General features: G+C 38.7%; 2 protein-coding genes across 4 annotated transcripts in view; both read left to right on the top strand.

The window, feature by feature from the left end:
• abhd17c (abhydrolase domain containing 17C, depalmitoylase) overlaps positions 1-8,601 on the top strand; it is a 56,851-nt gene extending 48,250 nt beyond the window's left edge. Inside the window, exon 3 of the mRNA XM_051901739.1 lies at positions 6,673-8,601. Coding sequence (XP_051757699.1) covers positions 6,673-6,892 — 220 coding nt within the window. The 3' untranslated portion in view covers positions 6,893-8,601. The remainder of the gene's footprint in view (positions 1-6,672) is intronic.
• A 9,364-nt stretch (positions 8,602-17,965) lies between these two features.
• Positions 17,966-22,718, top strand: part of cemip (cell migration inducing hyaluronidase 1) — a 146,109-nt gene continuing 141,356 nt past the window's right edge. Inside the window, exons 1-2 of one of the 3 annotated variants that reach the window (XM_051901732.1) lie at positions 18,043-18,114; positions 18,884-18,938. The gene's annotated coding sequence lies outside the window, so the exon portion shown is untranslated. Of the gene's footprint in view, positions 18,115-18,883; positions 18,939-22,718 lie in introns of those variants that run through there. The other 2 variants (XM_051901731.1, XM_051901733.1) reach the window with 2 other exon arrangements.

Below are 22,718 nucleotides of genomic sequence, written 5' to 3'. Positions count from 1 at the left end.
AGTCAAGGGGTAAAGCCAAACAAAGAGACAATGTGAATGGAGTGTCATCTTGAGTAGTAGTAGTAGTAGTAGTAGTAGTAGTAGTAGTAGTAGTAGTAGTAGTAGTAGTAGTAGTAGTAGTAGTAGTAGTAGTAGTAGTAGTAGTAGTAGTAGTAGTAGTAGTAGTAGTAGTAGTAGTAGTAGTAGTAGTAGTAGTAGTAGACGAACTCTTGAACTGAAATATGGGCATATTTTTAACCGGTCTTCTAGTCAGTAGTGATGTCAATAATATATATTTTTCGATACATGTTGATTCTTCTGAATATTTGATGTTTTGTTTCTATACTCATTTTCTGCACTATTGATACACCAACACCAGTTTTGCTGTGTCACTTTCACATAATTTCCAATATTTTTGTTGAGCAGATTATAGCATTTCACACATTTCAGTAGATCTGTAATGAGAGAGGTTTTTTTTTTATACAAACACTTTAAGGTCTCCCTGGAATTTTCCACCAGTCAAGACTTAAGTTTTATAATTTTTCTACTGTAGTTATGCATTATTATTATTATTATTATTATTATTAATAATAATAATAATAATAATAATATTACATGAAATATTTAATATTAAATATTACAATTAGGGCTGTCAATAGATTTAAATTTTTTATTTGTGATTAATCACACACTTTTTGTGCAGTTAATCGCGATTAATTGCACACTTATTGTGAAATTAAGCATACACCATTTATCTTATTTAACATGTTCAGTCATCATTTTGCCATATCCAGCCAAGTAAACTATCAGATTGAAGGGTGATTCTCACAACACTGTATTTTCTGCAAGCTTTAAGTTAAATTTAGGTGTCTTTCCAAAAAAAAAAAAAGGACACTTTGAGACCCCAAAAGCACACCAAGTCCATATAATTCATAAATTTATGCACACCAAAGCACCCATGAAAGAACTCAGAATTGACACTGTACAGTATGTGTACAGTGCAACAGCAAAGAGCTTGTTCACATTTTAGACATGTGAACAAGGACCACATGGAGATGGCAAAAAAAAAAAAAAACCCTAAACCAACGGTCTTGACCTGACTGCATATACCTACTACAGTACACGGATCCATTCAGAATTACTAAACACAGCAACATGCATATGACAAATCAAAACATTATCCTGAATGTGTGTGGAAACAACGTGAATGAACTGAAGTGTGTCGGTGCATAAATACAGTGTGATCAGTGCATCAAGAGCACACACGGTTTATTTGCACATCAATAACAGACTCATGCGTGCTTACTGTATGACTCCTGTACGTCACCGTCATCATCTTTACCTTGATTGCAATCCTCATCCATCAAAACTTTACTAGCGAGACGCTGGTTTGCTTTATCTAGCCGAGAAACGTAGTTTGCATATCATCTGGCCATACAGTGGGATGTTTTGACGTTCCGTTCAGTCTTTCACACAGCGAGATGCATGAAGACTCGCGCTCTTCAGAAACAATCACAGAATATGACAGAGCTTATGTTTTAAAGTGAAGCACACACTGGAATAAATAATTCACAGAGTTACTGTTCTCTCTGCCGTCTCTGGTGAAATAATCTTAGTTTTTACTATGACTGTGGCCAGAGGTAAATTAACTTGGATACTGTGGAAATTTTTCCATGTGGTATTAAATTGTATTGAATATCAATATTTTTCAAGGTACTTCAAATTAGAACTTCCAGTATCATGACAACACTACTAGTTCGTGTGGAATCTTTCTTAGTTGCAAGAGCGGAATGTCAGGTGGAAATCCAGGAATGGATGGAATGTCCAAAGTTAGGCAAGAATGAATAATTCAGAGTGGGAAAAGAAAAAAAAAAAACATTTGTATTAAGTGTGCTGAGGTGGTACAGTTTTAATATGAAAAAGATGAGGCAGGTGAAGTCAGCCAGTGCCTCAAATCATTTCTGCTCCCTTATAGACTTCATCAAAAGGCAGTTTTGTGGCTTTTAGTCGATGTTTGTTAACTTTGAGGATATCTATATGCTTGTATAGCAGATATGCCTAATTGACATTTGCAATTGTTCTCTTCACAGAGTAAAAATATTTGATTCCTTGTTTACAGTGGTGTTTTCACATATCTGTTCAATAAAATGTTCCACTGAATGTTCCACCTGCCTCTGACAAGCAGTATCACATAGCAAATTGTATCATAGCAAATTGTATCATAGCAAATTGTAGTTCACAGCAGTGACATGACATTTCAGTAGGAAATAAGTCAGGTTAGCATGGTCAAATTAGCCCCCATTTTGCCTGTACTACACCATTTGGGGGTACAAAATAAACATGCGTAGCGTGCCCATAAGTAAAGATGGCAGATTTCAAATCATGTACTACCTATAAGATGAACATGAATGCTAACAAATAGCTTTCGCCAGGTATAACGCTGTGAAAAAGTATTTGCCCCTACTGATTTTCTGTATTTGTGCAGGTTTTTACACAATGTCAGTGGATTTTAAACCAAAACAGACAGAGACACATACAGAGACATTATGAAAACATTTACTTGTGGTTTGTGATGCAGCCTCTGTCAGATCCAACACAGTTGGCTGCTTAATCTTCCAACAAAAGTTTCTTTATGAACTCTCCATTACAAAACAATCTGCAGTCATCTGCGCGATCCGGTACGCCATTAAAATAAACCATTCACTTGTTTTTGACTCTGAGGTCCTTCTGAAGTCTGTACGGAGACACAAACGAGCGGTTTAAACTGGACGTGTCAAAGCAAACATTCTTTCACTCTTCCATTTGTCTTGTTGTCGACAGACTCAAACGCGTGGAGTACGTCAGAAACTGAATGTGCATCTGTATACTGTATCAGTGTAGACAGCATCAGTCATTATAATGACTTAGTTGCTTTTGACGCAACACTTATATCCAGCGTAGGCAAATGTCAGCCGTTAAGTCACTGAATGCCAGTGGGTGGGGCCTATGGTGCAATTGTATAGTCGATTAGTCGATGTCTTGGAGGCAGGCAAAATGTATGCAAATGTATTTGGCTGTGTGATGTCACAGATCCCGCAATATCAAAACGAGCTGGTTTTGGAGCTTGATTTAATACTTTGCCATTAAAACATCCCAGTAGCCCCTCACTGGAGAACACACGAGATCCAGGGGGTGGAGACATTAAGGGATATGTAATGTGGGAGGAGTTGGATCTGCATCCAACCTCATCCCCTGGATCTCGTGTTCTGCAGTGAGGACCATCTCAAACATCCTGCAAGTTTCATAGCTTAAAACATCCTCCATTATAAACAAAGACCTCTCATGTCAAAGTTCAAGGCAAATTTGATCTCATGTCATGACCCCTTTAATTCTGTTGCTTTCCTGTTTACTACTGTGAAGCTGCTTTAAAACTATTTCTGTTGTATAAAGAAATAAAGATGACTTGACATAGGCGAACGCTTTTCGCTGCGATGTATTATAGACATCCTTGGTTGACGAAGTGAAAACTGTGCTCATCAAGCTCTTTCATGGGGTCTTTAAGCTTTCCTATCAAAGCCCACAAAATGTAATATTTGGTTGTTTGTTTTGCTGCATCCTATTAGAACTGAAGAGGGAAAATTATAGTAGTAAATACGCTAAAGACCAAAAAACGGCCTTTTAATGAGCATTCCCGCCTGTCAGTTTAGCAAAACACACTTGCTGTTTGTTGCATGATAAAATACAGTATTTACACTTTGTCAGTCATCCATTGGAATGTGCGGGGTTGAAATTCATGCTGCATGTTTATTTGGATAACGGCATCGTTCTTCATAGGCGGTGTAATTATTCCATCAGCTAGTGTCATGCATTAATCTCCTTGCTTACTCAAATTTGATTGCCTGTGCACCAATGAGGAAAATAAGCAACAATTAAGCATGTTGAGCAACAAATTAATTAGTATGCTTGTTTGACTCCTGGACTGAAGGATCAAGTGAGTTAGCAGTTCTGAATAGCTGTAGTGAAGCAGATATGGATATGAACCTGTGATCACCACCATAAACTGATTAATGCAATTATATGATTATTAATAATATGCAGACATGCATAAATGGGATTTTGTGAGGTTTGGAGTGTTAAGAATGTGTTGCCAGACAGACGTATTCACCATTTTATTACTCTTACTTGTGTTTTAAGCAATGTGCTCTTGCATAACAAATGGCATGTAGCCATTTCAGTTATTTATTTGTAATTATTTACACTACCATTGACAAATTTGGGGTTGGTAATATTTTTTTTAATGTTTTGAAAGAAGTCTGTTATGCTCACCAAGGCTGCATTTATTTGATCAAATGATGAGTGAACAAAAACAGTAATATTGTTAAATCTCATTACAATTTAAAAAACATTTTTTGAAAATATATTAACAAAACAATATCGTGAAACATTTTTTACTTGAATATTGTATTAAAATTTATTCCTGTGATCAAAGCTGAATTTTCAGCATCATTACTCCAGTCTTCAGTGTCACATGATCCTTCAGAAATCATTCTGATATGATGATTTGATGCTAAAGAAATTTACATGCGCACACACTCATAATGGGATTATAATGGGATTTTGGCAATATTGCGATTTTTTTTTTTTTTTTTTTTTTTTTTTTTTTTAAACTTTGTCTCAAGTAAACACAATACTCTGATCAAACTAGTGCGGTTAAGCTCATAATCATAGTAACCATACTTGCATTAAACTACGTGGCGTCAATTCACCGAAAGCCAAGGTTTGGCGAACTCCGATAATTTCATCAAATCTTACTCCCTCGACCCTGCGTGCGTGCGTGCGTGCGTGCATAGATCATGACCCAGCAAATTAGACAGTTATAGACCACTGTTAAGAATGACTTTTCAAGGACTTTCAGGTACTTCACACAACCTTGTCCAGCACTTCAGTGCTCAAAAGTTTGAATGTTATTTTTAATGTGATGACCAAAAACTTTTTTTTTTTTCGTTCACCTTTTAAAGATTGTCCCCATTTATAAAACTAAAAGCTTCATGATGTAGGAAAACTAGCATTTGGTGAAAAACAAACACTTGTTTTAAAATTTAAAAAAAGACATTATAACCAATATAACCAGTAGATGGCGGCAGAGGAGCAGTTGCTGGCTCATTAGCCATTTCCACTCCTTCATATATATTTTTTTCCACACGTTTTGCTTTTAAATTTATTTTTAGTGATTATCCCTTTTATAACATTAATTTTTTTCCCACATGTGACTCATATCTGTTTTCCCCATGACAGTGTGAACAGTACAAACCACATGGAATCTGATCTTTTCAATTCAGATTTGTGCCACTTCCATATGCGGTTCTAAATCCGATACAGGTCAGATGTTTTGTAATACGACCACAGTGTGAACAGTCATATCGGAATTCATGCGATTTTTACGTCACTCGAGATCAACATGGGAGTCTATTCAAAGATTTTACATACCCAACATTATCAAGACAGATATGAAAGGTATTCAGTAGAAGGACAGTGATGTGTCAGAACTCGTAAGTATTACAGAGACAAGCAAAACATTAGGGCGCGTATCATAATTTCAAAACTCAACTCTCTTTTGTCACATCGTTTATTTTTCATATTGCCTGTGCATAATTTCAATGGCTTCCGAGGCAGATCACACTATAAATAAATGCGTAATCACTTTAATGCCCTCCGTGTTTTCTTCCGTATGACAGCGCACTGTGCGTGTTGCCAAGTCTGCAATTTTCCTGCAGAATTGGGTTACTTTTTAACTGTTGCCGTGGAGGGTTTTGCTACTTTGTGGGTTGAAGCGATATTTAACCCCCGGAATAATTTTTTTTTTTTACAGGGATGCCCCACGGAATGTGATTGGGCTAATTTTGAGAAACAATTGAGTGAATTTTGTGGTTAAAAACCTGGCAACCCTGTTCAGAACCATGATCCATTCACACTGGAAATCTGTTATTGGCCACATTTAAAACAATTATGTGAACAGCTATACAAAAAAATCAGATCTGAGCAAAAATCGGAATTGAGCATTAAGGCTTGCAGTGTGAACGTACAGTAGCCATATTCTCATAAACTGTGATACTTTTTTTTTTTTTTTTTTTTTTTTATAGGATTCTTTGAATATAAAGTTCAAAAGAACAGAATTTATCTTCTGTAACATTATAAATGTCTTTATTGTCACTGTTGATCAGTTTAATGCATCCTTGATGAATAAAAGTATTAATGTCTTTTAAAAAAAAAATCTTACTGACACTTAAAAGTATGTGTTCAGCATATTAGCTGTAGACTTGGAATTGGTAATGAGAATCATTAAATTTCACTGTTATTAGTACCAACAACTGAGTTTTGGTATAACAAAATTCTACTTATTTATTTTGAATGCACAGTGATTGTAATCATGAAATCTACATTTTTCCTTTTGGGGTATAGTTTATTTTATATTTTGAAAAGAAAAAACTGGTATTGATCACTTTTAAATGTTGCTTTACATGTCAGACAGTTTCTTCCTGCCTTAGTTTGACACTGCTTGACCAGAATAAGTTGTAAGGTGGATTAGATGTTGTGCTGCAATTAAAAAAGAAATCAATAAATTTACAACTTTTACAAGCAGAAAAATATCAGTCAGTTGCATTGATTGACTTATTTGTCTGACACGACTTGTCTATGTGTCTTCATGTGTTTCAGCATCGACAAAGTCTCAAAGGTGGCATCTCCAGTCCTGGTCATCCACGGCACAGAAGACGAAGTGATCGATTTCTCCCACGGCTTGGCCATCTACGAGCGATGTCCACGTGCCGTGGAGCCTCTGTGGGTGGAGGGCGCCGGGCACAACGACATCGAGCTGTACGCCCAGTACCTCGAGAGACTCAAACAGTTCATCACGTTTGAGCTGGCTACCTCCTGAAGACACGGCGTGGCGCGGCAGGCCGAGGCGCACACACTCGCACGTGTCGTGTAGGGTTCCCCTTAACCCAGGGCTGAGGACGCCATCAGTAATTGCACTTGCTGAAGAAAAAAGCTGATCTCTTGATCTTTATGAGCGGGGCGTTTTCATCTCTAGAGGGGAGACGCGTTTTAATGATTTCAAACCACTTTCTATTCTTTTATACTTGATGAAGAAACACTGAAGATTTGCACCGCGTCCAGTACGTTGCGTTTTGATTTAAACATTTTTCTTTTCTTTTTTTTATGCTCCTCGAGAGTTAATTAAACTGATGCACTTTTATTGTGCAGATATTTTCAGGTTGATATATTTTTGTTTTCAATGATCTTTTTTTTTTTTCTTTTTTTTTTTGTAGGGGTGGGATTTATGTCATAGCATTCCATTTTATTACATTTCAAGTAGATTAGTGCAAGATAAACAAGTGAGTGACTTTTTACATGGTGTGTGTGTGTGGGTGGGTGTGTGTTTAGGTGCGTTTATACGTACATGCGTTTGTGTGGTAAAGGCCGCTGAATCTTCGGTCGAAATAATTGTAGCTCGGGCTAATTAAAACGGGAAGACCTGTGAAAGTGGCTTGACCCGTGAATAATGAAGATGTACTGTCCGTGACTGGGAATACAGTGAGAAGGGGGGCGTCGTATTGTCTTTTCAGCGGGAAACATGGTGCTTTGTTGCAGCACAGCATTCAGGGCATTGTTTCTGCATAAACACTACATTGTTTTAACCATGGGTTGTATAAAAAATGTGAAATTTTCAAGCTTTCTCTGTTGCTTTTAGCATTGGCGTTACAATAAGCCTTATGTTCTCAGACATTTCGCTCCGACATTCCTGTCAGTGATTTCTCGGAAATGGGATTTTGAAGATTTTCTCTGGGCTCCCGCTCGCTGCTACTCTAATGGGAAAATCACTGTGAAAACTGAACCATCACTAGATATGAATAAGGTACAACACCACCTCTCCATTATGAACCCTTTTCCAGACAAATCACAAAACCCAGTCCCTCATACGGCGACTGAAGGACCGTGTTTGTAGACATTTCACAACAGAATGTTTGGAAGTGTTTTCCATGCTAATGAAGGACGTCGACTGCTATCAAACTGGTGCGATCATCCGATTGTATGTTCGTTCACTTGACTTGTCTTTTGCTGTAAGGTTATGCAGTGGCGGTTCATGTATGCTGTTGTTCAGAGATGAAGCTCTCTTCCATGCTTGACCTCAGAGGACTTGAGACTCTTTTTAAGGAATGGCTGAAACTGATCACATCTGAGCCCGTCATTGCTTTTGATACTGACGTTTTTATAATTTTTTTTTTTTTTTTTTTTTTTTTTTTTTAGTAATTATTAATATTTACACCTCTTTTAATGCTGGTTTGTAAGATAACTACTGTACACTCTCTCTCTCTCTATATATATATAGGTATCTAAAATCTGAAGTAAATGGTATTTAGCTTTGATTTTTATTGACACTGGAATCACAGTATGCAAATATAATGCAGAAAAATCTAGTTGGTACAGACACTTTTGCTTGTAGGATTTTTTTTATATATAATCTTTAAAGCCTTAAATGTGCTGCGAGACAGATTATTGTTGTTTCTGTTGGTTGTTGCTTCATTGCAACACAGTGGATATTGTACTGATTATAAAGGAATAAAGGATGCATGGAAACCCAAACTAGCTCAATATGTGAAGTCTTTTATTTGCTGCTTTTTCTTTTAGGTTGAAAATGTTTACCTGCAGACAGCTCTGCGTGTTTTAGGAGGTCAGATGTGTGCAGTTGTTCAGCTCCAGTCGTAACGGTTCCCAATATAGGACTCCAGAAGGTAGCCGCTTATAACGCCTTATGTGTCGCATAGCAATATCATCTTCTAGATTATTGAAATAGCTTATCCAGTGATCATTCTATCTTGGAAGCTGCAAAAGAATTGTGGTATAACTGTTTAACTCGATAGCTTAAAGCAATATTTCATTTGTCCATTAATGGGGACCTATAATGCCCCTTTCACAAGATGTAATATGTCTCTGGTGTCTCCAGAATGTGTGTGTGAAGTTTCAGCTCAAAATACCCCACAGATCATTTATTATAGCTTGTCAAATTTTACCCTATTTGGGTGTGAGCAAAAACATGCCGTTTTTGTGTGTGTCCCTTTAAATGCAAATGAGCTGCTGCTTCCGGCCCCCTTTCCAGAAGAGGGCGGAGCTTTAACAGCTCGTGCTGCGGTTGCTCAATAACAACAAAGCTGTAGAATCTCACGCAGCCAAAATGAGGATTGTCAGTAACAGTGTTCAGCCTTACATTGTTCAAACCGGAGTCGACACTGATGGAGAGACTCAGGAAGAAGTTACACCTTTTAGAATGAAACTGGACGTTTCTGAATGGTTAGTGGATAAATTTATGTAGTTGCGAACAGTCCGGCGTAAAATGACGGCATGACAACAACACTCTACTACAACAACTCTTCCTCTTCTCTAAAGCAGCCCAACATGGCCTCACCCCCTTTGTTGTGTGTTCTTGGGGGCGGGGTTTATGTAAATTTTACGGTTTGTGATGTCACTACCCCAGGAAGAAGCTTGTTGTAGTTCCTACCAGCTGTTTGTTGTAGTCCTTAAACAGAAAATATCTCCCTTTACATTGAACTTTGAGTGTCGTAACTTTGCAGATGTTGTTTATGCTCAAACAGCAACATTACACACTAACTAAAGTTAAAGTCAAATCATAATCAAGGACCCCTTTAAGAGCTTAAATTATATAATTTTTAGAATGAAATTAATATTTTTATTCGGCAGGGATGCATTAAATTGTTTTAAATAAATGCTATTAATTTGATCTTTGTTCATTAAAGAATCCTGAAAAAGAAAATCACGGATTCCACAGAAATATTAAGCAACTGTTTTTAACATTGATAATAATCAGAAATGTTTCTTGAGCAGCAAATCATAATATCAGAATGATTTCTGAAGGATCATGTGACACTGAAGACTGGAGTAATGATGCTGAAAATTCAGCTTTGATCACAGGAATAAATTACACTATAAAATATATTCAAGTAGAAAATGGTTATTTTAAATAGCAATAATATTTCACAATATTACTTGTTTAAAAAAAAAAAAATCATACCAATAACCCAAACTTGAATGGTAATTAATACAGATATAATAAGAAATAAATCCAGCTAGCTATGATTTTATGATCAAACAATTTATAGAAAAAAAGTATGACATCTGTAAACCAATTGTGTGTCAGACTTGGAGAAAATAAAGTCTTTCTGCAGTGCTTCAAAAATAGAAACTGTCTAACAGCAGGTGTCCATCAGCTGAAAGAGTGGCGCGACACAACAGATGCAGACAGTGCTATTGATTATAATGGGACTGATCTAGTTTTGACAGGCCACACGTCTTCGTTATGGACACGTGTTACTTTGGATTCCAGCAAGTTGATTTCACACTCATGTATGGAATTTTCTTACAACTAGTCATTTTTAATTTTGACCTTTATGCCAGATTAAAGTCTTTTTGTGTGTGTGTGATTTTTACCATATTTGTGCTTTTTACCTTTTTAGAGTATGTGAGACTAATCTATCTGAACTTGTCCTCAATGCAGTTATAATGGGAATAAAACATTTTACCTCCTTTGATCCTTCAAACATCGTCTTAAATTAAACAGTGAAGTGAATCAGCCGTGTCCAGACTTAAAGAGCTGGTGTTCCTGATAACTTGTTTGGATTAGAATACTGTTAATATTGCAGTAGTATGTAGTATGCACACTCTGCACAGTGGGTACATTTTCCGAATGTTTAATACCTGTAATTTTGTACTACATTTGCTGAAATGTGTTGTGTACAGTATATAACATATTGCTGCATGTAATACTGTAACCCACAATGCAGTGCATTTAACCTTTTTATTTTCAGTTTCCATGAATTTTTAATGCCTTTCTTTACTCATTATTTGCTGGCCTGATGTTTTTAAACTAAATTAGTTTTAAAATGCAAAATAAGAGCTGTCACGTGACATTGCCTTCATTAGCTTTCTGCTTCACTTAGCTACTGTGTAGTAGGCAGTATACAGTGTATATACTGCACAGTATGCAGTACGCTGAACATGCACTCTTTTAGGATACATTTACACAACAACAAGGTACTAAAAACAGAAGCATTTTTCTTTGTTTTTCACGTACAGACGACAAAACGATCCCCGATCGCACGGATCTGCGAAAATTACTAAAAACACTGTATTCTGCTGCCAGGCCAGTAGATGGCGATGTCACTTTGTAAAGAAAGACTACTGAATGCGACTGAACATGTAGTACTCGTGTGCATGATGCACAACAAAATTTTTTGCATGTTTAACCATAATGGTGAAACCCTTTTTTAAAAGTTTGCGTTTTCAGGCACCCAAAACACCGTTGTTGTGTAAATGAATGGCCAAAACACAAAAAGTTTTCCGTTTTTAGAAAATGGTGACATGTAAAAAAAAAAAAAAAATGGTTCAATGAGGTTATATATAGGGTTCTTGACTAAGAACATTTTATGCCAAAAAGGTTCTGCATAAGGAGTAATGTCTTAAATAATTGCCTAATACTTTCATGTTTAACAGGTTTTCAGTTTCTTTCTAGTGATAAACAGTTTGAGCTGATTAATTCATAAAAATAAATCAAAACAAACCTGAAACTGAATTAAAATTAAAAGTAAATCCATAAAATGGTCCCATGATGGGAACCCTAAAGATGTTCTATATATGAAGTGCCTGACAGAACCTTTTCTTCCTTGTTTTTTATAGTATTATCTATAAATGATAGTCTCCCAGCTGGTTTTCTCTCTGCAGTTTCCTTGTTTCCATTGTTCCCTTGCTCTGTCTCTCTCCCTCACTCCATAAAAGCCATTTTCAGACAGAGGAAGGCTGTAAAGTAGAGTTCTGGAGGTGTCACACGCTGAAAGCACACGCGACAAACAGGTGGAACTGGAGGCGACCATTAAGCCTCGTCTGTTGGAGCCAGTAACAGTTTACAGTGGCCAGGGACCAGCAGCCCTGCGAGGGTGAGGAATTGGCAGAGCTGCTGATCCTAAAGGGTGGGGAGGGCCAATGTGGAAGTTTTCTCTGGGTCAGGGGTGTGGATACATACATGATGATCTGATTTCTGTGGGCTTTAGGTGTGTATAGGTATTTTAAGGTAAACATGAAACTGTATAATATGATGTATGTGAAATAGGAGATTTAGTGAGGGGAAATGTAGGGTGTAAGACCTGAAACATAAAATGAGAAGGTAAATATTGTTCATTTGGGTTTCATTTTTTACTACTTTTTAAGTTCTTCCTGAAGACTGAACATGGGACAAACAATGGAACACTGATGCAAAAACTGCTACAACAAAATGATACAAAGGGCATGCAACAATGAAACAACACAAAATGATGCAATAAAACAGCTGAACACTGATGTAACAAACTGCTAAAATGATACAACAGAACATTTATGCAACAAAATGCTACAATGAAATGATAGAACAAAAGCAGACACTGACCAGCAGCTGCAGTCAAGATTAAAAAAGAAAAAATTACGTAAAAACATTACAAGAGCTCATTAACACACAACGCGTTTTTACTTTGGAAAAACGTGAAACACGGGCAGAGGAATGGGGGAAAATCGCAAGGTCTCGAGACGCGTGTTTTAAAAGTTGAAGTGATTTTAACTTGAGCACCGCGATTTTAGAACGGAAAAGTAGTGCGTTGGAATGAAAAATGCACTTTTTCACAATTCGAGAGAACGAAGTAGTAAATCGTGCGCACAATTCAGCAAATCGAGGGAACGAAATAGTAAAGTGTCCGCATGATTCAGCAAATCGAGGGAACGAAATAGTAAAGTGTCCGCATGATTCAGCAAATCGAGGGAACGAAATAGTAAAGTGTCCGCATGATTCAGCAAATCGAGGGAACGAAATAGTGAGTCGTCCGCACGATTTAGCGATTCGAGGGATGATAATAGTAAATTGCGTGCACGATTTAGCAAATCAAGGGATTGAAATAGTAAATCGTGATCACAATTCAGCAAATCGAGGGAACGAAATAGTAAAGTGTCCGCACGATTTAGCAATTCGAGGGATGAAAATAGTAAATCGCGCGCACGATTTAGCAAATCGAGGGATCGAAATAGTAAATCGTGATCACGATTCAGCAAATCGAGGGAGCGAAATAATAAAGTGTCCGCATGATTCAGCAAATCGAGGGAACGAAATAGTAAATCGCACTCACGATTTAGCAATTCGAGGGAAAGATAATAGTAAGTTGTCTGCACGATTTAGCAAATTGAGGGAACGAAATAGTAAATCGTCCGCATGATTTAGCAAATTGAGGGATCGAAATAGTAATTCATCTGCACGATTTAGCAAATTGAGGGAACGAAATAGTGAGTCGTCTGCACGATTCAGCAAATCGAGGGAACGGAATAGTAAATTGTGCACACGATTTAGCAACTTGAGGGACAATAATAGTAAATCGCGCACACGATTTAGCAAATCGAGAGATCAAAATAGTCAATTGGCCGCACGATTTAGCAAATTGAGGGAACGAAATAGTAAATCGTACACATGATTTAGCAATATGAGGGAATGAAATAGTAAATTGTGTACACAATTTAGCAAATCGTGGGGTCGGAATAGCAAATCGTGCACACGATTTAGCAAATTGAGGGATCAAAATAGTAAATTGTGTGCACGATTTAGCCTATTTTTTTCCCTGCATGTCATATGCGAGGCTCTGTAGTATACAGCAGCTCCCAAATATCATTTATGTGTTGACATCACTAACATCACTCCAACCTGGTCCCAATGGCATATTTGAAAAATGCAAATGAACAGTATGACATAGGGCAACAAAAAATGAAGCAGAACATCTTATTAGTAATGGGTGGTGTAGACCAAGGTCTGATCCGCTGTCCCACATTTCCAGGAGGACTTCAGGAGTTCCCACACTTCCCTGGGCAGAAATCCACCCCAGATACCCAGACAAGAGGCATCTCAGTCCGCCTTGAGTAGTCCGCACAGGAAGTTTACCTTTCCGGAGAGCATACGCAGGCCGTTCTTCCAGGCTTGGATAAGTGACAGATTAATTGGGAATGGGAACCAGACTCACACTGCCTACTCTGCATTTGCCAGACTCTTTATTAGGGAATTGAAACATATTTAACCAGGACCCAGTGCAGACTTTCCAAATGAAACCCTCAATCATCCAGACAGAGATCGATTTGGTTTCATATGCCACACCATCTTGAATTTTTCATACCTTTTTTTTTTTTGTCCAATGCTCACAATTAACTATTATCCACGACTTTTGCCTTAATAAACTCTTAATTACTGCTTATTAATAGTTAGTAAGGTAGTTGTTAAGTTTAGGTATTGTGTAGGATTAAGGGATGTAGAATATGGTCATGCAGAATAAGGCATTAATATGTGCTTAATAAGTACTAATAAACAGCCAATATCTTAGTAATATGCATGCTAATAAGAAACTAGTTAATAGTGAGAATTGAACCCTAAAGTGTTACCTTTTTTTCTCCCTAAGGTGTTATTTTTTAATTTTTGTAATTATTTTGATGAGTTGGAATTTATACATATTATTGATAATTTATATAATCATAATTTATATTATATAAAAGTTTACACTGATACACATTGACGAGGGCAATGAAGGCTATCTCATCTGGTCTAAGCCAATCAGAGTGTCTATGATAACCCCTGTCCCCCTTTGTAATTGCCTACTGTGGGCAGGTGAGCATCAGAACTGGACCTTGAAGCAGTGGAAGAAGTTTGCTTGGTCCAACGAGTCTTGTTTTCTTTTGCATCACGTAGACGGCAGTGTAAGTGTGTGCTGTTTAACTGGGGAAGTGATGCACCAGGATCGCTGTGAGTTCAAGGTGTTGCTATGGCCTCCAAATTCCCCAGATCTCAATCCACTGGAGCATCTGTGGGATGTGCTGGACCAACAAGCACACCTTCAGGGGTCTAGTGGAGTCCATGCCTCAACGGGTCTGTGTATATATATTTATTTTTTTAACATGCAGTATATCCTACTTCCTCATTATGATCATTGAAATGTATATAGGCACATTATGACCACCTTCCTAATATTGTGCTGGTCCCTGTTTTGCTGCCAAAACAGCCCTGACCCGTCGAGGCATGGACTCCTCTAGACCCCTGAAGGTGTGCTGTGGTATCTGCACCAAGATGTTAGCAGTAGATCCTTTAAGTCCTGTAAGTTGCGATGTGAAGCCTCCATCGGACTTGTTTGTTCAGCATATCCCACAGATGCTCCATTGGATTGAGATCTGGGGAATTTGGAGGCCAAGTCAACACCTCAAACTCGTTGTTGTGCTCCTCAAACCATTCCTGAAGCATTTTTGCTTTGTATCAGGGCGCATTATCCTGCTGAAAGAGGCCACAGCCACCAGGGAATACCGTTTCCATGAAAGGGTGTACATGGTCTGCAACAATGCTTAGGTAGGTGGTACGTGTCAAAGTAACATCCACATGGATGGCAGGACCCAAGGTTTCCCAGCAGAACATTGCCCAAATCATCACACTGCCTCTGCCGGCTTGCCTTCTTCCCATAGTGCATCCTGGTGCCATGTGTTCCCCAGGTAAGCGACGCACACGCACCCGGCCATCCACGTGATATAAAAGAAAACGGGATTCATCAGACCAGGCCACCTTCTTCCATTGCTCCGTGGTCCAGTTCTGATGCTCACGTGCCCACTGTTGTCTCTTTCGGCGGTGGACAGGGGTCAGCATGGACACCCTGACTGGTCTGCAGCTATGCAGCTCCATACGCAACAAACTGTGATGCACTGTGTATTCTGACACCTTTCTATCAGAACCAGCATTAACTTCTTGAGCAATTTGAGCTACAGTAGCTCGTCTGTTGGGTCGGACCACACGGGCCAGCCTTCGCTCCCCACGTGCATCAATGAGCCTCGGCCGCCCATGACCCTGTCGCCGGTTCACCACTGTTCCTTCCTTGGACCACTTTTGATAGATACTGACCACTGCAGACCGGGAACACCCCACAAGAGCTGCAGTTTTGGAGATGCTCTGACCCAGTCGTCTAGCCATCGCAATTTGGCCCTTGTCAAACTCGCTCAAATCCTTACGCTTGCCCATTTTTCCTGCTTCTAACACATCAACTTTGAGGACAAAATGTTCATCTGAATTCTTTTTTTTTTTTCTCAAAAGATAAAGCAACATTTGATGATATAGCTTCTTTAATCAATGATGACTTTTTTTTCTGCCTTTCCCTAAGAAAATGTCATGCAGAGCACATTAGAAGGCAGTCAGACCGACCTGCATTCAACCTCAGGGGCCAATAAACTATTTTCAGTAGCTGGGAGGTTTGTGAACTCACATGTCCTTATGTTTGAATGCAAAGGAGGACAAGTCATTTACCTATCTCAGCAAGCCATGGCATGACGCTGGGATAATCTCTTTCCAGGAAAAACAATGTGCGTTCCAATTTTCATCACTCCATTTAATGAGCCCCGGGGTTGCATTTCTGTCTGTTTTTAAGTCCTCGGAGAGTCTTTGCTAATTCAAATAGGAATGCTGTTGTAGTGTTCTCAATTGTCTTGCAGAATACCAAATAAATATTCTCATCCTACATGCATGTGAGTGTGTGTGTGTGTGTGTGTGTGTGTCCTGCAGGCAATAACACTGGGATTTTGAAGTCTTATGGTGTATGGGTGAAGTTTAAATCCAGAGAGATTCATTTTAGATGTCTGCAAATATTAATGCATCATTCATGGAGATGATACCATCAAGCCTCTGTGAAATTAAATGTGGCCATATCACAGCCCTCCTCAGTTTACAACAGCAAAACCACTGAACAATTTTTGCAGTTTTGGTTGTAAAATAATCATACTTGCTCTCAGTTTTGTACTTTCAGTTTTACATTATAACATGCATGCTATTCCTTGATTTTATATTCTTGTTATTCCCTTTATAGTAACCAGATCTTTACTACCGCTGATCAGAAATATAAAACATCTTCCCTTCAACAGTGAAGTCCATCTGTTATTTAAAAGGATCAAAACCCTTCTGAAAAGAATGATGCCCATTACATTTTTATAAATCAGTAAATGATTACAGTTTTATTTATCATGATTCTCAAAGCAGTTTTCATTTTACAAAAGTGTAAAAAAAAAAAAAAGATATGAAACTAAATGTATCTATATGAGTCATTTATGAACACCTGTTTTTTTGGAAATTCCGTTTGAATTCTCAAGTCAGTATGATTCACAACAGAATGTCACTTTATTAAGTTTTATGTCTCTTGGAACAATGATAATAGCGACCTCTATGGATTAAAACTGATAACTGTTATATTCATGCAGTATGAGTCAATGTTCTCTCTCTCTCTCTCTCTCTCTCTCTCTCGGGTCATAATAATTCATAATCATTATTATTCTATAGCAGTGCTGCTTTCCACAAATGTAGACAAAACATTTTTCCATCAGTGAATAGAATCACTTCTATTGTGTTCTTCATTTAAAAGTCACTTTGGATAAAGGCATCTGTTAAATTAACATAAGTAAATTGAATAGAATCACTTGTGTTGTTGTTCTGAATATAAACACCTGCTGAAATGTGGGTGGAATAGTATTGAAGTCTAATAATCACCTGTTATTTCGTCGTATTCTGAATGGGACACACATAAGTGCTGTGTTCAGTGTTCATTTTTGGCCATGACCTTTAATACATCCCTAATGACTTCTATCGCCCCTTTCCTTTAGTCTGTGCTGGAAGCTCCTGTCATCAAGACAAGTTCCTTGTGTGTGAAAACATACTCGGCATTAAAGATAATTTTGATTCTGATTAATCATCTCATTTACAGTCAGAAGGTTGTTTAATGCATGTGAAGTGTTCAGTTGGAACGGTGGATACTGTACATTGAGTTCTTGAACCTCACAGGGATCCAGTGAGCCAATCAGATTTAAGTAGGCGTGCCTTCGAATTCACCCGGCCAATCGTCGCGCAGTGGGCGCGGCTTCGCACCGGCGTTGTAAACAGTGTAAAGCAGGAGGCTGGAGGTGTGTATAAATATCAGTCGCTCGTGCTGTCTTGTGAACTCATGCCGCGCATCAGCTGCTTGTAGTCCGCGCACTGTTTCCGTGGAGCTGATCGGCAGTCTGCTCATGCTACAGGTTGGTCTGCACTTCTGGACCTTTATCTTTGTGGATTTTGAAACTCATGAATGATTTCACTGTCACATATACTTTCAAGGGTACAAACCGACATGTGTGCTTGAGTGAGATTTGATTTCTGCGGATTTTATCTCACCAGCAGCTCGTGCGTCAAGGTGCGTCTGTTCTCATTCCGTGCCATCCATTACGCGCTCGTGCCTTTTATCCAGTGGGTTAGTATAGTGTCAACAAACCGGCGCGTTTTTGCATGCAAGACCAGCCAGACGCAGATTAGATAAACCTATTCCAGTTCTGTGAGTTTGCGAGTGTTTGTGGAAACATGTTTCACCGGTGCAAGTTCAGACATAAAGAAGAGCATTAACAGCTCGCGACTGTGACGCGCATCAGTCCACCTGAGCGTCCGCGCGCCATCAGCACCTGATCGGTTTGTTGATTCTGTTACATTACATAGCGGAGATAAGTGGGTAAAACTTTTCGACTGCAATTTACATTCTCATATAATAACTGTGACATATAATGTGGTATGAGAATGTGCTTTAATATTGCACAGTATCGTATAGTAAGGAATAGATAATGGGATATAAATGTAGGGTTGTTTAGTGAAGCACCTAGTGTGGCATATAGTAGCCTATGCGATATTGTATAGTGTGGTTGATAGTATAGTGCTAAATACTACAGTAAAATGTGGGATCATATTATAGTGTGCACCTCATATATACTTTAAACATAAGCATGTACCTTTACCTTTCCCATGACACCTGGAAAGTAGGACCCCGTGAAGGACGACGGTTTCCACGCATTTCATCATCATCTTGGAAATCAAGGTATGCAACGCTTTATTACTCTCTATTGTGCATGTGATAAATGTGAAATAGTGCTCAGTATGTTGTGCAGATGTGAATAAGCACCTGATGTTAGTCGAGAAAGAGCCACATTCCCCCTTCCCTGTGATGCTTCACAGTATCCAGTATTAGAAGATGAGATCCATACTGCAAATAGTGTGAAAAAGGTCCTTGTTGTGGCATCTCCTCCGCCTTTCTGGCCACCAGACGATTGGGCATGGTACCAAAGCCACAAGTTCATGTGTGGAATCTGAACAATGCTGACTGGCAGCAACTTCTTTTCATGCATCTGTGAAATGATGGCCAGCAAGTGGGCAGTTGTTTGTTTTCAAACCCCATTCATCGGCCAGTAAATGGTGTGTGAAATTGTAAAGGGCAGATATTTCTCTCTTTGGCTGTGCTGTGTGAGAGGACGGGAGTTTATTTGGTTGATTAGAGTACTTGTTAGTGGAAACTAAGGCTTTAAGCTAAGTATTAAGCCTATCTGATTAAGTCATACTGTTTCTGCATTAGGAGATCTAACTTATGGTTGTGCCTGTATAAAACTGGGGGGGGAAAATTCACGTTTAATTTAACATGTTACTCGAAGTTAAAACAACCCAGCATTTTTAGAGTGTAGATGGAGACCAGAATATCATCACAGAGACCTTCTTTGAAAACAATGTTGTGCACGTGACGTTACAGTGTCCAGATTTTCAGTATACCCATGCTTGAACTTGAAACGGTGGCATGCACTTTTGAACGCAGTCCAGTTACAGCTCTGCACAGTTGGATGTTTTATTGAGAGCTTTCAGCTAGTCGTAACTTGTGCATTGTGGGCAGGGGTCTTGTGCAAGTGCCAGTTATTTTAGGCTGTTCATTAAACACCTATGAGATGCAATGGCTCGCTTCAGGCTGACCTAGTTGAAGACAGGTGGAGGCGGACAGATGTCCTGTTGCAGTGTGTGTGCAGATATGCACGTGAGTTTAGGACACAGTGTTTCGAATTTGGCCGGTACCTTCATTTTGCATCAGCATTTGCATGCATCTAGTTGTAGAGCGTTCCAATTCGGCCAGTTTTGAGGTTCTATTTCAGTTAGTATGCTGCCTTAGAAGGCAGATGCCTATGTAGTTAGTAGACAGCAAGGCAGCTTACTAGGTTTTAAAACAGAGCCGTCTGTATTCCCTGTTGCCTATATCTCTTATTCTCTCTCTTTCATCCTCTCTTGCCTCTGGGTGAAATCTAGGTCTGGGTTATATATAAAACCGCTTGTAACCACAATCCACGCCTGACCACAACAGATAAAATCCTTGAAATATCACTAAAGACTTATGAAAGAGTACGTGTTGTAGCAGCTTATCAACAATGACTCACATGTTTCAATCTGCAGCTGGAAAAGTGTCATAAATGGCGTATCAAAAGCTTTAGTTCATGACTAATACATGAAGTCATTTTTTGCTCAGTTCCCTGATAACTACATGTTAAACCCACCTGAAGTTATGAAAGGAGTAGTTCACTAAAATTAACATTCTGTCATTATTTACATGTTGCAGTCCTTACAGTCCGTGCAATCCTTTTTCACACAACAACAGTTCAGAGTGAGCATGACTGCCAAGAAGTGTTATTTTAGTATACTATTACACCGATCAGGCATAACATTATGACCACTGACAGATGAAGTGAATAACACTGATTCTCTCTTCATCACGGCACCTGTTAGTGGGTGGGATATATTAGGCAGCAAGTGAACATTTTGTCCTCAAAGTTGATGTGTTAGAAGCAGGAAAAATGGGCAAGCGTAAGGATTTGAGCGAGTTTGACAAGGGCCAAATTGTGATGGCTAGACGACTGGATCAGAGCATCTCCAAAACTGCAGCTCTTGTGGGGTGTTCCCGGTCTGCAGTGGTCAGTATCTATCAAAAGTGGTCCAAGGAAGGAACAGTGGTGAACCAACAACAGGGTCATGTACGGACAAGGCACGTGGGGAGCGAAGGCTGACCCATGTGGTCCAATCCAACAGATGAGTGGTCTAAAAACAAAATGACAAATCTTTCGCGAACAAGTCCTGTGCTGTGCTGCCGACGACTTCTGTAACCCGTACGAAGCGCGTTGATGGGCGGCTCTTGCTCTCGCTCTGGTAGATGTGTGCGCGCTCTTCCAGGAGAAGTGCCCATACAAGGAATTCCACCCTTTGTGATGTCATACAGGGCCATACCCGAAAAAAAACTTATATGAACCCTGAAGGAGTGTATTTGGCACACGTCCAACTAATTTTTTGACCATGTTTAGCATGTGAATCCAACTCTTTAATGGTGTAAATAAGCCAGAAAGCATTAAATAGCATTAGGCATCCCCTCTAAAGATGCGTTCTTATATTAGAAAATATCTAGACGCAGCGGAGTGGAATAGAATGCAGGAGTCTAACTATTTTTAACGTGGCGTCTTAAAAATGCGGCGCACATGGTGCCAGATTTTGGCAAGACGTTGCCTAGCGCATGCCTACATAGACCAAAAATCAAAATATAGCACTGTGGAATGCAAAATGAACAATCCCTATAAGTCCCATAAAAGAAATGAATCACTTGAAGCCATATAATAGCTTCGTGGGAAAAATAAATCAGAACTTGGTCATTTTGCCAAGATTTCACTTTGAATCTAAATTTTGATTCCGCAAATGGGAAGATTATCAGTGAATAACCGCTTATATTTCAGTCTATTCCTCACACAAACCTATTGCATGACTTGGAATATAGTGCACAAGTCATATGGACTTTTGGAAAGATTCTTCCAAATGTGTCTTTTTGTGTTACATGGGGAAAATAACAACATACAACGGTTTGGAATGACATGAGGGTAAATAATCAGTAAATAATGGGATCACTTTCAGCTATTTGCTTATTTTATTTATTGCAAGCAAATTTGGTCAACTTGTATTCATAAACAAACCTTGCACAGACCGGCACCTGTCGTGTTTTGTATGTATGGAGCGTATGTGAATGTGTGTGATATTTCCAGTGCAGTCTGAGCTCTGGCTTTGGCCCGCTGCAGTCAGGGGGATTGCGGCGTTCATCCACATAATGTCATGACACTTACCCCAGCTCATTTCCATGTAAATGAATAACTACACTGGAAGTGGAATATTGACATGAATATTGAAAACAGGGAGAAGATGGCAAGTGAATGTACTGATTTATATCTACAAGAGGCCCATCTCTATTTATCACGGAGCTGGAGTCAATTGAAACGCTTTAAATGAATTTGATTTTCTTTTCATGCGCATGAAATTTGATAGATGGGTTAATTTGGGTTTGAGGTGTAAATGGAGGGTCTATTAAGATTTGCTAATTGGTTAATTCTAGGTTCTGGTTAAAAGCCGTACCTGTGTGCTGTCAAGGGTTTATAGATGCGTTTCACTGTCAGATTGTGCTGTGTAAGAGTCCTGATTGAGCTATAAGTCTGGAGAGGCTGGGAATGGTTGACAGTTGTTGCTTTATAAAATGGTGGCAATAGTGAAACAATGTGTTGATCAAAAAGGAGTCACCTAACGGCAAGTCGAATTGTAACACTGTATATTTAAATTCAAACTGTTTCAGTACATTAATTCAAAACAAAATAGTGGATAGATTTTTTTTTTTTTTTTTTTGCAACACGCAAAAACAGTGTCTGTGTAGCATATTGCTGATTTTATATATTGGTGTATTGGCATACTTTATAAAAGTATGTAAGTCATGTCTTAAACACTTCTAAAAGAATTTGACTTCCATGTTGAGTCTTTGGCAATG

The sequence above is a fragment of the Ctenopharyngodon idella genome, chromosome 7, assembly GCF_019924925.1.
Source record: "Ctenopharyngodon idella isolate HZGC_01 chromosome 7, HZGC01, whole genome shotgun sequence".
Taxonomy (NCBI): Eukaryota; Metazoa; Chordata; class Actinopteri; order Cypriniformes; family Xenocyprididae; genus Ctenopharyngodon; species Ctenopharyngodon idella.
This window is presented reverse-complemented; position numbering and strand designations above follow the sequence as displayed.